Source organism: Elgaria multicarinata, chromosome 4 (assembly GCF_023053635.1).
Source record: "Elgaria multicarinata webbii isolate HBS135686 ecotype San Diego chromosome 4, rElgMul1.1.pri, whole genome shotgun sequence".
Lineage (NCBI taxonomy): Eukaryota > Metazoa > Chordata > Lepidosauria > Squamata > Anguidae > Elgaria > Elgaria multicarinata.
In genome coordinates this window covers 61,461,708-61,480,622 of record NC_086174.1, presented here as the reverse complement: position 1 = coordinate 61,480,622, position 18,915 = coordinate 61,461,708, and the positions used below count along the sequence as shown (strand labels likewise).

Below are 18,915 nucleotides of genomic sequence, written 5' to 3'. Positions count from 1 at the left end.
GACACCTTTTTTGGCACCCACCTCTCCCCCTTTTAGAAAAACGAATTGTTTCTTACTAGTAGCTGGGATTTTTTCAAAGCAAAGTGAGGAGCTCTACCTGCTCCTATCTTCTTTTCCCTTGAATGCCTGTGGACTAAACATGGACCTCATTTTTAAGAAATGAAGATGGCAAGTGGCTGCAAACCTTTCAACTACAGTGCACCTATTCTGTGGTATTGCCAGGTCAGTTTCTCAAATTGCCAAATGTACCCATAGGCCTAGAAGGTTGCCTATCCCTACAGAGTCTAGAAAAAGGGTCTGAAGACTTGTTGGAAGGAAATTGAAGGACAAACAACTCAGTTGGGAGGAGGTGACAAAAGTGCACACACATGCCTTATCTCAGGAAACCATGTGCAGGAACCTGCCTGGTTCAAGACCCCTTCCATGGAAGCATGAGCTCTAATACAGCAAAAATGGGCAAGTATAATTCTAGATGAAGGGGTGAGCTTAGAACAAAGCATAAAGATTTGCATACAGTGTTTTTTCGAACAATTGAAAAATGCTCATTACAAGAATAAATAGGTATATCTTCTATAGCAATGAAATTAAGTTGCAGTGGTCCATAAGAAAAATACCAAAATCCATGGTCAGGCAATACCGTTAATAAAATCAATCAAATAGCAACAAAATGTGGTTGGTGCTAATACCTTAATTATGAAGTTATTGCCTCTGACTGTGGATTTCAGAGTTTTCTATATCAGTGTTGTTCTCTGCTTCATTCCACTGAATAAAATCATAAAATATAAAGAAATAAATTCATTATACTCTTTAAAAGAGATCTTGAAGCAGCTTCAGTGTGAAATAGGGCAAAATAATTTTTTATTCAAAGACTGGAAACATACTTCAAAATAAATTACAGAAAGAATAATTCTTTTCTTTTAAACAGGATTGCTTTCAGGAGCGCAGCAGTCCTTTTAATGCCACTGCGGTAGGTAATAAATGCATGTTCCACATTGTGTACTGCTCCTTGAGCAGCTTTATTTACCTTCACTCTTAATAAAGTCCCTAAGTATTTGTGTCCAAATATTATTAAACAAAAACTCCTATCAAACTGGAATATATGTGGCAGCATGCATATCACATAAAAAAGCTATACTAGATTGTTCTTCAGGGCATTTCATTTCTTAGGCAAACTGGTGTTACCCCATGCTCAATTCAGACAGTTGTTACAGGGATTGTTGTTTGTATTGTATGTTACATTGGTTGTTGTATTAAAATTTGGTTTATCGCAGTCATATTTTTATTCCTAAAACTTTCCTTATATCTATTTTGCTTCTCTGTTTTTATTGTTTAAGATAATAAACAATCATCCTGGTTTGGGTGGCAATTGCCCCAAATTGGACTTTGATTCTGAGGCCGTAGCTAGATGGGGCGAAATCCCAGGGTGATCCCTGGGATTGTCCCTATGTGTCCTCATGACGAACAGGGATGATCCCTCCCTTGCCCCAGGATCTCGCCCTCCCCTTTAGCCTCGGTTTTTCCGTGGTCTCAGGCTGAGGCCGAGACCGTGGAATGTGTAGCTGGGAGGAGCCGGGAGCCATGCACGGGGCGCAGTGCTCTTCAGGAGCACTGCGCCCATTGGGAGTAGGGTGGGGGGAGCGGGGAAAATAATTTAAATTTTAAAAATTTCTTGCGCACGAACGTTCGTGCGCTGCTGGCCCTTTAATTAAAAAATGGTGGACGCAACACCTCTCCTTCTGAGGTTGTCGCACATTGTGTGTAAACAGAGGAGGGATCTCATGATAAACACATCATGAGATCTTCCTTCCTCCATCGCATGCTAACAGGTAGGTCTAGCTAAGGCCTGAGTTAACTTAAAGAAATTCAAAGGAGTTTCCTTTCCCCTTCTGGAGATGCCAAAAGCATCTCCAGAATGTTAGGATGGGGAGGAAGGGCTCTCCTGAACAAAGAATGATGTGGTGCAATGGGAGGAGGGACAGGAAAATGTTCTTCTGTGAATTTCCTTAAGTTAACATAGAATCCAAGACTATTTGGGACAAATAAAAGGAAGTACTTCTTCAAAGAGCACATAATTAAACTATGGAATTTGCTACCACAAGATGTAGTAATAGCCACCAATTTGGCCACCAATTCAAAGGAGGATTATCTCAATTCCTGGAGAATGGTATCAATGCCTATTAGTCTGATCGTTGGTCTGATCCAGCATGACTCTACTTACGTGTTTCGTTTTTACCAAAAATAAATAAATAAATAAATAAATAAATAAATTTTTATTTACCAGCCCTGAACCGATGTTGTCAAGCCTTAAATCCTGCAGCAAATGCTTTATGAAATGCCACATAAAAACAAAAGAATGATGGGGCTGGAAAAGAACCTTGCGGGCCAGCTACTCCAAGCACCTGCACACTGGCAGGACCACCAACCCATGTTTTCCTTCTGGTCTTCCTTTCTGGGTTGGAAAAAGTCCTATTTGATAGTTCTGCTGTTTTCTGGAGGGTATGTTCCACAGGTTGGTGCTGAGAGACTATTGTTCCACATGGATTCAACTGAACCTCTCATACTTTTTAACTTCTAGATGAAATTATGATCGAGTGGTATGGAGTTCAGTTTCATAAAACTGTGTAACCAAGATAATTATTGCGATCATAAAGACTTTTTCTGTTTCATTTTTACTACAAACTTTTCCTAAAGCAAGCAAACTACATTGGTTGCACAGCTGCTTTTCCTTAACATTATCTATTCGTAGACTCCAGTATCAATACACAATGAGGGCACAGAATTGGGGGGGGGGGTTGGGAAGGTTAGGAGACCTCTTCCCCTTGCAGGTCCTTCTAACCTCACCCCCACCCCAAAATTGCCAGAAATAAGTGTTGTACATGCATTCTTCCCCTCACGCTGCTGGGATATATTCCCAACAGCACAGAGCAACACATAAGTGTTACCCTTCAGTCTGCCGGGGCAGAAGTTGTGCTCAGTTTCCCAGCCACCTCCAATCTCATGGGATCCCTTTGAGGGCAAAGAAGCAGTGGAGAATGATGGAAATGGAGAGCAGCTTCAGCTAAGTCTTTTTTCCCTTCAACCCAATACCTACCATCCCTCCAACTGCTGCAACAATGGGAAGATGCTACCTCTGTCACTGAAATGGCTGCAGAGAAAAAGGGAGGCTTGGAAGAACCATTCTCTGAGCCAAATCTCCCATGTTCAACTGTCATTGTTTTCCTCTTGCAATGGATCCCTCCCCCCCCGAGAAAAGGACATTCTTTGCCCCACCCACACCCCACCCTCGATCCTCCGTATATTTCTACAATAAAATAAGGATCTAGTCAGAAAAATGGCGCTGGCAAAATCACCACTGAGATTTTTGAAGACAGTTTCAGAGTTTCCTGTTCACTAAAATATTCCTATCTGCCTTGTGGCAATAGGGCTTCTCTAACAAGATTTGGTGTGGCTTCCTCCTCCCCCTGATATATGTGGAGGGATTACTGTTCAGCATTAAGACACTATCATTGTGGGAAATGCATGCTATATTCTTCACATGCCTGCTTCTTCTGCTGACCCACAAGTTGAAAAGCATGGTTAAGGATCAAGAAAAGGTAGGCTACAATTGAGTGCTACAAGCAACCTTTGTTCTACCATCCAATAGCCTAGTGAATGGCTGGGATTTGATGAAACCACAGGTGTTAATGCAAGTCATTAAAATGAAAACCTGCTATTAGTTTTCTCAAGTCTCTTTCATCCCAAGTTGTCAAAATTGTACCCAGCACACAAGTGTACCTTTTTCTTCTTCTTGGGCACCCCATAGAGAACTTGGCCTTTTGCCTTATTTTTCTGTGCCTACAAAAAGCATAGAAAGAAGAAAAGCAACACAAATAATGGTGGGGTGAGCAGGACTGTATCTACAACAGTGCTGAACTGAACAAATACCTAAATTATATTGCTAACCATTAGAACATAAGAGAAGCCACACTGGATCAGACCAAGCTATCAGGACTAGTATCCATTGATAGCCTTCTCTTCCTGAAATTTATCTAACTCCCTTTTAAAGCCATCCAAATTGGTGGCCATTACTGGACCTTGTGGTAGCAAAGTTTAACTATACTTCCTTTTATCTCTCCTGAATCTCCTACTAATCAGCTTCATGGGATGACCCCAGATTCTACTATTTTGAGAGGGAGAAAAAATATCTCCCTACCCACATTCTCCATACAATGCATATTTTTGTACACCTCTAAATTATCTTGCTACAAATTTTAAATAAGTGTTTTACTTCATCTTTTTCATTGCTTAAATTACTCTTCATTGAGTTTTGTCTATGCAAAACATTCAACATCATGCAAGCAAGAAGCATCAACTTCCATCTTGCAATAGGGCACTAGTGGCAAGGTTACCACGCAATCTTCCCCAATGGTGTTCCGTGCTATTCTGGTAGCATTAGAACAGTGAAATCATATGGGCGAGACCCCAAAATGTGGCTGTCCATTATCCTACTACCAGGAGAGGCAACACCAGCATGAGAAATAACCAGGCAATCAACCCCTCCCACATGACATCACTCTTGCAATACTACCAACACAGCATGGGAAGATGACTTTTTGCATTACACAATTCTTCTAATGCAAAAAGAATCCCATCAAAACACTTAGCTCTTCTTCTTGTTCAGATAAATAGTAACAAACTGCAAGAGGACTCAGTATCCACATTAAGGCATTACAAATTGGGGTGGGGGGAAGGAACATACAAATTCTAGACACCCCTCAAACAGGCTTGAAGATGACTTTTAATATGTTGAGACCATGTGTGTGTGAGAGAGAGAGAGGAAGACTAGCAGTTCACTCAGTCCCTTAACCATGATAAAAGTTGGGTCTGCACTGGTTCTTTGGTTTCTCTTTAAACAAGTCTGGCATAAGGATAAGTAAGCCAGTATACACAGCAGTTCAGAAGCCCTAATTCCTTAAGGTTTTTTTCTAAGCTTAATTGGAGGGGCAAATTTTAATATCTGGTTATAGACTGTTAATTACACCAATTCATCAATTAAAGGCTTTTCAAGATGTGTATTTCAGAGAAATCCTAACACTATCGATAGTAGCCAATTAATCTGCAACCTAATCAAAAAAAAATATCTCCTGAACGGTTAAAACACATCTGTGAGGCAGTAATGCTACAATGCTTGAAGTGTTTTTTTCCCCTTCTGACACTATACACTTCTCTTTTCCACAAGAGTACTGCTTCATACAAACAGCTCCCCCTGTGAAAATGGCATGATAAGGCATGTGAACTTTCTATCATGCCAAGAATAAGTGCATTGAGAAGCCACAACATGCCCGTGTCATATTTACAAGGAAAGAGCAAGAAAAATCATACTTTTAAATTAGCATTATTATTGGGGGAATAGTTGTTTCTACATGCCCCTGAATTAAATAGTACACTCTGTGTTTACACACAACACAGCTAAGAGCAACATTCAAAATTGGATCAGGCATTACAAGCATCACTGGAGAATTCCTTGGATTACCTCTGAGGGAATGTAGCCCTTGAGAAAAAGGTTGCCAACAACTGCTATAGTCACCTTGATATGTGTCTTCAGGCTGAAGTGTAATGGATCTTGTTACCTGGTGCCAAATTTGGCCCAAGCACTTTTGCTTTTTACAAAACATACGGAAAGGAGGTCTCCAGATCAGCAGCAACCTAGAAGAGGACAGTGAGCTGAAGCAGCCTAGGCCATGAAGATTGCAACATCTTCCTAGCTAGATAGCATAAGGAAGATGTAGTTATCAACTTATGATATGATACATTACTATCATATCAACAACTGTAGCATTTCTTTTTATATTGTAACAAACTTGGGTTTTACAAAATTTTGGCAAGGAAGCTCAAAAGCCTTTTGCAAGTCCATTATTCGTCACTGATACAAATCCAAATTTGAGTTAAGCTCCTCATCAATAAAGAAAAGGTAATGAACCTGTCAGCTGTGCCAGCTAATTCTCTAACTGTACTGCTTAGGCCTACATTTAGCAACATTCTTTGAAAAGTTCTCAATTGTGATCCACAAAAGGAGCTGGCACGGATGGACAACGAGCTTGCCATAATATCCAAGTAGACTATGGAAGTGCCAACCCTTATTTTTGGCCATTGTTTTTAGAGAGGATTCACTAACTTGCAGCCTGTATAACCAAAAGCTCTTTGAGTCTGGAATCAAGTTTCTTGCAAACAAAAAACCAAAAAAAACCTGAGCTGGCTCCTCTAGTAGTACAAATAATTAATGGTGCAGCTGATAGAACTCTACCATCATCAACATTTCTTGAACTATTAAGCTACTACTACTTTCCCTCCTGCCCCAAAATCATCAAGTAGCCAATCTACAGAAATACCAATCTGGAAGCCTGCCTTTTAACATATACTAGCTAAGTATGGCAGACAAGAGATGGAAGACTGACACAAGAACCAGTATCTAATCTGATTCTGGCAATACAAATCTAAATCACAACTCTGCCATTTGCACAATTTGGAATCTCTTGGAGAAGCAATGTGCTCACTGCCTCCCTCAGAAGGACCTCCATCATCGATGATAGACCACACTGTAGAGAGCAGGTATCTCCCTGCATCCAGACTGGCGTGTCCGTCCTCAGTCAGCTTTGAATGGAGGCAATCCATTCCACAACCAGCTAATGTTGCAGAGAGCTTCAACTATTGGGCGGTATAAAAATGTAATAAATAAATAAATAAATAAATAAATAAATAAAAATTAATGCATCAGGAGCAGCAAATGAAACTTGAGGTGTCTCTATGTAGGACAAGGAATGTAGATTTGTTTAAATGGCAGAAGCTGGGCTATCCATGAATATTTCTGACAAGAATACAAGATGTTTTAATTAATATATCATCTTGAAGTAAAACTCCTATTAAAATAACCTGCTAAATATTAAACACAGTTCTCATCTCTCCCAGCAGATTATTGTATTTTTTAACAATTATTATGTCATTCAGCTGTCACCTAGAGAGAACATCAGAAGAAAGCCAGATGTTTTACTAATGGAATTGAACAAAACATTTAGTAATTAAACTTTTAAAAAAGTATTATGAACTACTTCACTTTGTATATGGCACTAACAGCTGGATAAATTTTATTTATTTATTTATTATATTTATATACCGCCCCATAGCCGAAACTCTCTGGGCGGTTTACAAAAGTTAAATACAGTAAACATTTAAAAAGTAAACAAAATTTAAAAACCATCAGAAACATAAAAACAACAGTATAAAAACAACAAAATCAGTTGACAATTTGTTGAAACCATTATTTAAAAGCTGTATCAGTGGACAAAGCCAATGGCTAAATTTTTATTAGACGACTTGAAAGGTTTTCAGCATTACAGAACAGTGTTTCTGTAGTTATGTAGTCAATGCTATAGCACACTAAACATCTATTGACAAGATTCCATTGAAATTATGAATACTGATGATAGTTCTTTTTTAAAATTCCGCAACAATATTTGGCCACTTCCTATACAACAACCTTTTTATCATTTGCAGCAAGAGTTTAACTCCCTCATGTAAGTTACTTAACTACAGCCCAGATTACAATAATGGTTTTGTGAACAGCCGTAGAAACCAAGTTCCTGTTATGGGTTAAGCACTTTCAACTAAATCAAACTGCTCTGGTTTACCAGTAGTATAGTTTCCAACTCACAACAAAAACACTGTGGCAAACAGCCAGGAAACATGAAATGTAAATTGCTAGTATTAACTAGAATTTGTTTTATGTAATTTGCAAGACAGGAAGGACAAAACATACCATTATTTTAGAGACTTTAAAGCAAACTTGATTGACTTTTATTTTCAAGAGTAATATGTTTTTTGCCAGAACTAAATTTTAAATGTACTACTTAAAAACAATTACTTTAACATCTGAAGCTTCAAGAATATACTCGTTTGGATGAAATCTTCAAGCTATACAAAAGCAGAGGAAGACGTATTAGTCCATAAGAAAACATCCAAATTCCACAGTAAGGCAGTGACTGTTAGAACCAATCAAAGTGCCACAAAATATTGAGCAAGGTTTTGAGTTTTCCAGATCTCTTTATCAGGATAGGCAAAACAGGGCATAGGGGTCACAGAAAAAAAGATGGTTTGATGTTACAACAAAACAGTTTTCACTTAGTCACAAATAAGGAGGAGTGTAGGAAGAGACTGCTGACTCCGTTATATTAGGATTTACTAAGTGCTCACAGGCTACAAATTTCTTTGCTTTTTGAATGACTTGGAGAATACCAAATTTAGCCATTCAGGGGTGATATCTAAAATGGGAAGAAAACTACATTTGATGGCTACTTTCCCTCCAACCACTACATAATGTTACCTGGTTACTTCTATTGTCTTTTTTCTTTTCTTTTTTTAACCTAATATTTGTTGTTTATTCGTTCAGTCGTTTCCAACTCTTCGTGACTTCATGGACCAGCCCACGCCAGAGCTTTCTGTCAGCTGTCAATCTTGAGCTTTGCTACCAGATTTCCTTCTCTTTACTTCTGCTGTCTATCTAAAAACTTACGTGTTTTGCTTAAGGTTGGAGACAGATTCGGGTAACTTTTGGATTTTATAATTTCAAAGATGGAGATTCAAGACATTGGCCTTAGCTAGACCGAAGGATTATCCCAGGCAAATGGAGGGGTATCCCAGGACAAAGGCCTGGTCTAGCCATGGCCATTGAGTGCTTCTTTATCCCAGCAATGCAAGGTGAAACATGAAACCTGCAAAGCACCTAGCAGAGCATAATCCAATTAAGCCTGCAATTGCAGACTTTGCGGCTACAACATCAAGACCGCTTTTCTCTCTCTTATCATTCCCTTAACATCTAGCCTGATTAAGCATTCTGGAGAACCTGAAAACTTGCTCACTATTTTGTGATATTTTTGGTTGATTCTATTGCCCAACTGTAGATTTTGGAATATTCAAGTTATGTTACCTATTCTTTCCAGAACATTTTGCTTAAACAGCAATGATGTAGCCAGAAAATATATTTGCCTTTGGAAACAATGTTTTTCAAAAATATGCAACACACACACTAATTTTGGATTAACTATCACTCTCTGGTTCTCTAATCAACAACCTAAAGTAGAGTTCTCCTTCCACACTGAACTGTTAGGAAAACAAATCCATAATTTTAGTGCTACTAAATTATCTGAATTGAAAGTACAGAAGTATGGCAACAGAGTAACACTGACTTGCAGTAAATGACAAATTCCTAATTCAATCTGTTGAATAAGACACTGGTTTGTCCACTGTTCTCACACTTTTCCTACTGAATAGCTTCAGCATGTGAACTTACATGTCATAAGTGATTGTAGTGAAACTAACCAAACATAGGTTTCCACTTCCATCATCCCCAGCCAGCATGGTATAGCTTAGATGACTGCTAAACATTCATCCATGAGCTTGTTATAAAACAGGTACAGAAGGAAGACATAACTGGGAGAACACTACGCTAGTACCAATCATGAGAACATTTTGGAATATTTCCAAGTAAAGAGAAATCTATTACTGAAGATGTACTTATAAAACTTTGTGGAGTTGTAAAAGTAACCCAAAGAAGCCTAAACTAAAATTATATTTAACAATTTTGAGATAAAATATGGTTTTTCTTACACCATGACATTTTTAAACCATTTTGGAAGAGAGGCTGTAAGAAAGAAGAGGGAAATAATTCCAACACCTTCACAGGTCACTGGAAAACTGCCAGGACTGCCTCATTCAATAAGCCACTGTTCCCCTGCCTGGCAAACATCCATATATGAGAGCCACATAAGTCACCAGCATGCAGCATTAATAGCAAGTTATTCATCTTCAGTTAATTAAGTAATCTAAGTTTTACACACACACACAAAAAGATACTCCAATTTGCAATTCACTCATTTAAGTATTTTTAGCATCACACTTAGTGAGAGCTACCTATGCAGTTTAGGGATGTGATTCCATTTTGTGAGAAGCTCAACAAGAAGCAATGCATCATAGCATATACTATTCCATGCCCTTCAAAAAGACTACCCCAAGCACATCATTAATTTGCTAAAGTATCCACACTACATTTTAGAAGAAGCCATGGTTTCACGAGGATGTGGACAAGGTGCTTGGCCAAGTCCGGCCGACCACCTGTGTGCTTGCCCCTTGCCCCTCATGGCTTATTACATCAAATAAGGAGGGGATCACCAGCTGGGTCCAGGAGGTTGTAAATGCCTCCTTGAGAGAGGGAGTGGTGCCGGCCTCTTTAAAAGAGGCGGTAATTAGACCACTCCCGAAGAAGCCTAACCTGGACCCAGAGGATATTAACAATTACAGGCCAGTGGCTAATATCCCCTTCCTGGGCAAGGCGCTTGAGCGGGTGGTTGCAGGACAACTCCAGGCACTCTTGAATGAAACGGATTATCTAGATCCATTTCAATTGGGTTTCAGGCCTGGTTTTGGAACGGAAACTGCCTTGGTCGCCCAGTGGGATGACCTCTGTCGGGAGAGAGACAGGGGGAGTGCGACCATGTTGGTTCTCCTGGACCTCTCAGCGGCTTTCGATACCATCGACCATGGTATCCTTCTGGATAGGTTGTCTGAGCTGGGAGTTGGAGGTACTGTGTTGCAGTGGTTCCGCTCCTACTTGAATGGCCGATTCCAGAAGGTGGTGCTGGGGGACTACTGCTCTATGCCGTGGCTCCTAAGCCATGGGGTTCCAAAGGGCTCTATCTTATCCCCTATGCTGTTTAACATATACATGAAACCGCTGGGGGAGGTTATCCGGAGATGTGGACTGAGATATCATCAATATGCGGATGATACCCAGCTCTACCTTTCCTTTTCATCAAACCCAGGTGAGGCAGTGGCTGTTCTGAACCAGTGCCTGGGCACGGTAATGGACTAGATAAGGCCTAATAAACTGAGACTCAATCCAGACAAGACGGAGGTACTGTTAGCGGGTGGTTCATCTGTCTGGCAAGGTGATGTTTGCCCTGTCCTGGACGGGGTTGCACTCCACCTAAAGGATCGGGTCCGTAGTTTGGGGGTGCTCTTTGATCCAGAACTGTCACTGGAGGCACAGGTGAACTCAGTGGCAAAGAGCACCTTTTATCAGCTTAGGCTGATATACCAACTGCGCCCTTATCTGGACAGAGATAGCCTAGCTACAGTTATCCATGCTCTGATAACCTCTCATTTGGATTACTGCAATGCATTATACGTGGGGATGCCTTTGAAAACGGTCCAGAAACTTCAGCTGGTACAAAACAGGGCAGCCCGTTTACTAACAGGGACTGGCCAACGAGACCACATCATGCCAGTCTTTTTCCAGCTTCATTGGCTGCCAGTCCAGGTCCGGCCCGTTTCAAAGTGCTGGTATTAACATTTAAAGCCCTAAACGGCTTGGGGCCAGGCTATCTGAAGGAACGCCTCCTCTCGTATGTACCTGCCTGGACCCTAAGGTCATCCTCATAGGTCCTTCTCCGCGAGCCTCTGCTGTGGCACCCCAGCTGTGGAATGAGCTCCCTAAGGAGGTTCGCTTGGCACCTACATTATATGCTTTTAGACGCCAGGTGAAGACCTTTTTATTCTCCCAGCATTTTAACAGTTTATAAATAAATTTTAACTTGGTGTTTTACATTTGTAATTTTGCATTGCTGCTGTTTTTATCTGGTTGAGCTTTTATATTGTATTTTATAGTATGGTTTTATACTGTTGTTTTATACTTTGAATGTTTTTAATTTTTGTGAACCGCCCAGAGAGCTCTGGCTATTGGGCAGTATAGAAATGTAATTAATTAAATAAATAAGGTTGAATATCATGCATGCAGAAAATCAGAGATAACTGGGGATTTCAATCAGTCAATCGTATTTTTTTAATCGTAAACCTGATTTTCAGGAAGTGTTATTTAAAGAGAGAAAACAATGCTGCATCTTGTTCTTTCTTCCACTGAAAAAAGGCAGTGGCTTGGATCCAGATTTTGCAATAGAAGGCATATGATCTAGCAGAGGAATCCTGCTGTCAGAAGTGGGGGAACATATTTTGCCAATTCTCCCCACCCTCTGTAAGTTCCTGCTCTGAAGGAACATCTACTCCAGAAGGTCACTCAAACCCCTGAAATAGATTTTTGGAAGGTACAAGAGGCAAAGGGGGATAGGCAAACGTCACCTCACCCTCAGTACTGCCAGTGGGAGCAGCATCCCAAATGGAACTCCATTCAAGGGATGCTCTGAGTGGTGGAAGCAAAGTCTGGGTCCAACACAATGATCCTGCTATTTTGTCACATATGAATTAAAATGGGGTGAGTAGAAGGTAGATCTGGATTTACTGATAGATGACTGGATGATTTGCAACAGCTTGGCAATGGTTTCTGACTTCCAATTCTTTAACAATGACAACAAATGAAAAGGCTCCTCCATCCCAAATAAGACTACTAAAATGAAGAATACTTGGGGGAAACCAGGAGTAGGTCTGTGGATGAAAACTGTGAGTTCAATTCTTGCACTGGTAACAGTTAATTCTTGGGCTGAGCATTTGTCCAGAGTACCATTCTCCTTAATTCTAAGTGTATGTCTGGCCCCTAAGCCACTATTTTTCATTTGGATCTAACTCACAAAAGCATTAATATATTTAGGGTGTAATTTGACACATTTTTAGACAGGGGGAAACCCTACAATTCCCAGCATGCCCTAACCAGCATGGCTAACTGGAAGGATGCTGGGAGTTGTAGGAGCTTTTTTCTGTCTAACCATGCATAGGATTGTGCCCATAGGGCAATAATTTGAAGAATCACATTGGAAACCACCACACAATTGTTAAGGAACAACTATGCAAAAATTCCCAACAATACAAGATAACCAACCAAGTTGATGCCCATGAGCTAAAACAATCCCTTGAGATAATTATATTTGGTCCCTATTACATTTTTAACATGATCTGATAAATGTTTTGCCCATGTCTTCACTCATAAGGAAAAACAAATTATTTTCATAAATTATTATTTTCTTTGGGTTATTTAATTCAAATATATGTTCTCCATAACAAAGAAGCTCTTACTTCCAGGTAGCACAATCTTTTATTACATAAACCCTGATGATCCATGAAGTGATGTTGTGCAGCAAGATACACTTCTGGTCCCAAGACCAGAATGTCTCAAGAAAGCAAAAGTTGGCCATCCTTGAGAGCGCTGATGTAGGCCTGGTTCAGACAACACGCTAAACCATGCTGCTTAACCCCAAAATGGTTAAAGGAATGGTGGTTAAGCAGCATGGTTTAGCGCAGTGGTTCCCAAAGGGGGTGGTACCACCCCCTTGGGGGCGATGGGATGGCATAGGGGGGCGTTAAGGGGCAGAGGGGTGGCAGGGGGGCACTTGAGGTGGTCTTTTCCGTACCAGGAGTTTTGGTTATAGAAGGAAATTTCTGATCGCTATCCTGCACTATGGAGAGTGATTCAGAAGCTCCTGGTTGCATTTCCAACATCATATCTGGTGGAATGTGGTTTTAGTGTGGTCTGACTACTTCTCTCCAAGCAAAGAAATCGACTCCAGATTACTAAATGTGGTGATTTAAGACTCATGTTAAGTGACTTTAAATCAGACATTGGGAAACTGGTATCACTTCATCAAGCCCATCCATCATATTAAGAATTTACAGAATAATGAGGTAGTCTACCCTAGTTACTAAATGAGATATCTAATATTCTTGCTAAATGACTATCAGGCTTTGAAAAAATGATATCACTGGATCAAGTTCATCAATTATGTTTAATTGAATAAACTAAAAAAATGTAATTGGATTTTAAATAAATATTCAATTAATTGTTATTGTTTTGAATTTTATTGTTATTATATTCCATAGTGGGTAGTTGAAAACTGCTATTCTGAATAATGATTTTTATAGTGTAGGGTAGAGGGCACCGGGCATGAGTTTGTGGAACCAAGGGGGCGGTTACCTGAAAAAGTTTGGAAACCACTGGTTTAGCGTGTTGTCTGAACCAGGCCATAGTGAATTCAATAAGAGACTGAGCTTGAAGCCAGGAAGTGCCTGGTTCTAATCTCACCTCTGTCATGAATTTATTAGATGGCTTTATTAGATTGTGTAATATGGTTAGAGTCCTGGGACCAGAAAGCAGCATCCAAATTCCCCTCCTCAATAGTCACTATCTCTCACACTAGCCTTCCTCACAGTGTTGTTTTAAATATAAAATGTGGGGACTACCTATGCATCCTGAGCTCCTTGGAGGAAGGGTGTAATATAAATATAACAAATATCTTATCCATTTCAGCTTTGTACTAGAAACCAGTAGGCTTTGTACTAGAGACCCTCTCTTATGCCTTATGTTTCTCTATTACTCCCAGTCTTCATATATGTCAGGATACTGTGCATTTTTGCACAGCATAAGAAAGAAATAAGGACAGGTATGCGCACAAGGAGGTGGGGGAGAAGAGTCAGAAACTGGCCGAAATGAGTAATGAACTATAAGTCTCCCTGAGTTCAATTGGACTTACTCACAGGTAAGGGTTTATAAGATTGCAGCCTTACTAACAAAACCTTCACTGAAGGAATCATCAATTTTTATACTCTGTAAACTAAAACAGTCCAAACTTCAGTCTACTAGATTTGATATTTCAGTGTTGTAATGATTTGCTTTATAAGTAATCAAAGTAATAGAAAGATTTATTGAATTTCCTGTTTTCCTGACAGCAGGATTTCTATTCATAAAACACACACAGCACTTCAACTTTTATTTCAAGGTCTGACATCCCACGTTAATGAGCCTTTTACAACAATTTCAAAAGCTATTACATTTACACACCTCTTCCTCTGCTTACAATTACTAAGCCATTCTAAAGGTTGGGATTAAATGTTATGCTTCATTGAGAGAAAATAGAATCCTAAATCACCAATCCATGTATAATTGTTCATTTCCCCAACTTGTGGTCACAGTCCTTCATCACCACTGGACCATTACTTTAGGCTTTGGCTTTTTCCACTTAAGATCTATGTTAAATCCCTTGTCCAATTTTGTGAATATTCCACATTTTCTTAACCCCTAAAACAGCACTTTATACTAAGCTTTGCATACAACTAATCATAAGACCCAACACAACAGCTTTCTTAGCTATGCTAATATATAGTGCTTAAAACAGCCTTTATTTGTAACACCTCTCTGAATTACTCCTTTGACTAATGAGGCCTTTGGTTCTCAGATTTAAGATGGCTATCAATGCCATCTTTGGCACACATAACTGAAGGATCAAGTTAAAATACCTGCAGCTAGAATTTTATCTTGTGCTTCTGTAATCAGTTTAATAATCTTTGAAATCCTATCCTGAACACATTATAAAAATACAGATTTTTTTAAAAAAATATGCAGATTTTCAAACCGCTGGACTGAAATGTACATATTAATATACTTAATTTTAACAAAGTAATCTTAAGATTTCTCGTTACTATTCACCAAGGAGAAACAGAACTGCAGGAGACTTCCTCTGATCAATGTATCTCGCCAGAAATATTACCAGCCCAATGAACTGTCATAAGTCTGACAGGACACAGAAAAAAATTAAACAGTACAGTGCACATACAAAGGCCACAAATTTCTGTGCTGCATGTATTTAGTACTATCCAAATGTTTATAGAAGTATTTCAAGAGGAAAAATCCAAGGAATTGGTAAGGGTCTGCTCTTTATACTCCTGAAATGTGAAGATCAACTAATCTAGGCTAATTCTAGTCAAACCAATCAACATGACACAATGATTTGGAAAAATAATACGCAGGAACTAGATTCAACTGTATTCTCAATATAGAGGGAAAAACTACACTAAGCCACATTATTTCTCTATGTGGAGAGGAGTAATGAAACTATTTCCATGAACTATGAGTGTGTACATATAAACACACAGAAAAGGAAGCTCATGATCCCAGGCTTGAAACCCCATGAACAACTAATTTCTCTAGAAAAATGAGAATCCAAAGCAATTTCTTACCAGCTTTCCCCATTCCCCTAATAACACTCCCTCCCACGCTAATTTCCCCACAAGCTGCGACGTGGCTCACTCCTGTTGGCTTGGAAGCGACTCGTACAATGACGAGTTGGAAACCAGACCGAAGTCCACAAAGAAACCATCTGCCTTTTTTTAAATAAATAATAAAAAAGAACGCGCTTCTACAGGGGGAGACAGGCAGGATATCTTCCCTTTCCTTCGCGAAGAGAGGCGGGCGAGGGAACAGAAGGTAGAAAACCCCTCGTGTTTGGAGGGGAGCTCCTCTTCCCCGCCTCCTCCCCTCGGTCCTCACCTCGTGTCAGTTTCTGGATGGGGCGGAGACGGAAGCGTAACGCTGGAGGGAATCTGTGTGCGCGCGTGTATCATGGGGCGAGAGCTTCACCCTCTGCGCGGACCGAGGCAGCCTTCCCTCCTCTGGCAAACGGCGCCTAGGAGTCTCCACAGTACGAGACAAGGAAGCCGCCTTCGCGCGCTCGGTCACCCCCTTGCCACGGAGGGAGGAAGAAGCCCCCTCACAGGCATACTCATTCCGTAGAGGGCGGCGGGGGACGAGCAAAAGCAGCAGCCCCGGTCGTATTTCATGTGACAGAGAAGCGAGGAGGGGGCGCTGCTTAAAGCCCACACACCGTTCCCGGAGACCCCCCTCGCCGAAGGGACATTTTGGGGAAGGAAAACACGAGCTGGCGGGGGAGGGGGAAGAAAGAGGAAGAGAAGAGAGAGAGGTGGAAATGGGGCTTGTTCCAGCACGCCTCAGGAGCAAACTCCGTGAGGAGAAAATAGCCGAGCAGCCCCCCACCGAAGGAGAAGCCGGGCGGTTCCGTGGACGGGCAAGGCGGCTGGCGGAGGGGAGCCGCGGCAGAAGGAAGGGGGCAGGGGCGGAGGCGCCGCTGTGGGCAAAGCCTCAGCTGGGGCGGAAACGCCGAGGCGAGAATTGCCCCCTTCCTGCTGAGGGAGATGGAGGCGGGAGTAGACCCGAAAGGGAAAGACCGGCAGCCCGCCTGATCTCCGGAGAGAGCCGCGACGGCGCACAGGCTCGCTCGCTCGCTCGGTCTCACCTTCCTGCCGCCTCCGGCGAGCGCGGCGCTTCCCCCCGAGTACATGTAGTAGGCGATGCCCAGCACCCAGAGGAAAGCGAAGCAGAGCAGCAGCCGAGACCTGCGCCGCATTCTCCCGCCCGCCCAGTGCTGCAGCAGCGGCACCAGCCGCCGCCAGGCCAGCAGGAAACGGGCAGCAGGCGCTGCCGCTACCTCCACCTCCGCCGCCGCGCAGGGTCAGGGGGCAGAGGGCGAGAGCGCCCACCCCCTGGCCAATCGCGTGGCGCCCGTCCCCGCGCGGGGCGGGGCGAGGCGCGTCGCCATGGTTGCAGCACGCGAAGCCTCCTGGGGTCCCTCCCAGGTTGTCACCGGGGGCTGGCATGGAGGGGGATCCTCATCCGGCTTCCGGGTGGGCTGGATCGGGACCCCGGGGCTGGCGCACGCTGCGTGGGGCTGCAAGAGAGCCGGGCGGGCAGGCGGAGCTCCGGCCGACGCTTGCTCTTCCTGCAGCGCCGTTGCTTTAGTTACCAAGCCAACCCCAACCCCCCCCCCCCCCGGTTTTCTTTCCTCCACTGTCGTTCCCCCGACTGCTTTTGCCCACACAACCGAACGCGCGCCTGGTATGGATCAGAAGGGCCGGACGGACCCCGCCAACATGGCTTCTTTAAACTTTGAATCATGCCAGGCAGCAGGAGCTCTCTGGATCAGATCGGTACCATCGGCGGCAGTGAATCGCGACGTGCCTTTTTGAGAAGGATCGATGCGGATTTGTTTGTAGAGTAACTCGATGCATGTTTTCTCGGAACTTGAGTCCGGCGGGGCTTTTACTCTCAAGTAACTGGGTTTATTGAAGATTGCAGCCAGAGGTTGCAACCCTGTTGTACCTGCTTACCTTGGAACCCAAGTAAAGCATTGCATTTCCAATTAAAGCATGCAAAGAATTGTACACTGTTTTATTCCTGGCATGGATGGGATAAGTGTTTCTGATTGGAAGGGGGGTACTGATGTTCAAACTGCAACTTTAGTACCCCAGGCCTGTGCAGGGTTGATTTCAAAAGGGTTGTACTCTTCATGGGATGAGGCAGGCAATAAGAGGGAGCCATGACCAACTTGAATTTGATTAGTTAGTCGGCATTGTCAAGTTTTTCACCTGATTTGTTATCTTGACTGATTTGGTGGCTTGTGATTGTTATGAAGAAATAATGACTACAATTAAAAGTACTGAAACAGAAATGATGTAATTTCTATTGATCTATTCTGATGGGTAGAAAAAAGAATGCTCCTAAATCCATTTATTCCAGTAGAGCATAACACTATGCTGGCTAGTGATACCTTTGCATCAACAGTAGGCAATACATACAGACATGGATGTTCACCACTCCTCAATCATATAGACAATGGTCTGTTTGCACAACCGCAGTGGGTTGCAGTGTCCTTATGGTCATTTAGAATATTCAACCCCTGTGGAGGGTTGCCATTTGAACTCAGAATGTAAGCCTATGTGGCAGGGTGTTGCTATTTTATTGTTTTACTATGTACAGCACCATGTACATTGATGGTGCATAATGGCATGGCTTATTGAAGGGGGAACAGCCCTCCAGTAACCCTATAACAGCACATTGGTTTTTAGAGTACCACGAATGACATGGAAAAAGAACCAGTGAGTACAGCCAATCAACAGCTCAAGATAAGGGTGTGCAGAGCTAGATGAGCAGACTGGGCAAAATGAAAATCTTCTTATGGCATGAACTGACAGTTACTCATTTTTAAAAATTAATAGAAAATGAAATGAATGAGTCCCATTAAATTTCATTTGTTGCAGTTATGAAAATCAAGAGGAATTCATACAAGTTCTGAATGAAAATGTGTTTATCATTTG

At 41.9% G+C, this 18,915-nt stretch overlaps 1 protein-coding gene across 2 annotated transcripts in view; it reads right to left on the bottom strand.

The window, feature by feature from the left end:
• Positions 1 to 17,257, bottom strand: part of GALNT2 (polypeptide N-acetylgalactosaminyltransferase 2) — a 61,919-nt gene extending 44,662 nt beyond the window's left edge. The window contains exon 1 of one of the 2 annotated variants that reach the window (XM_063124393.1): positions 17,058 to 17,257. In XM_063124393.1, the coding sequence (XP_062980463.1) occupies positions 17,058 to 17,168 (111 nt within the window). In that variant the 5' untranslated portion in view covers positions 17,169 to 17,257. Of the gene's footprint in view, positions 1 to 16,054; positions 16,109 to 17,057 lie in introns of those variants that run through there. The other variant, XM_063124394.1, reaches the window with a different exon arrangement.
• Between the last annotated feature and the right edge of the window lie 1,658 nt (positions 17,258 to 18,915).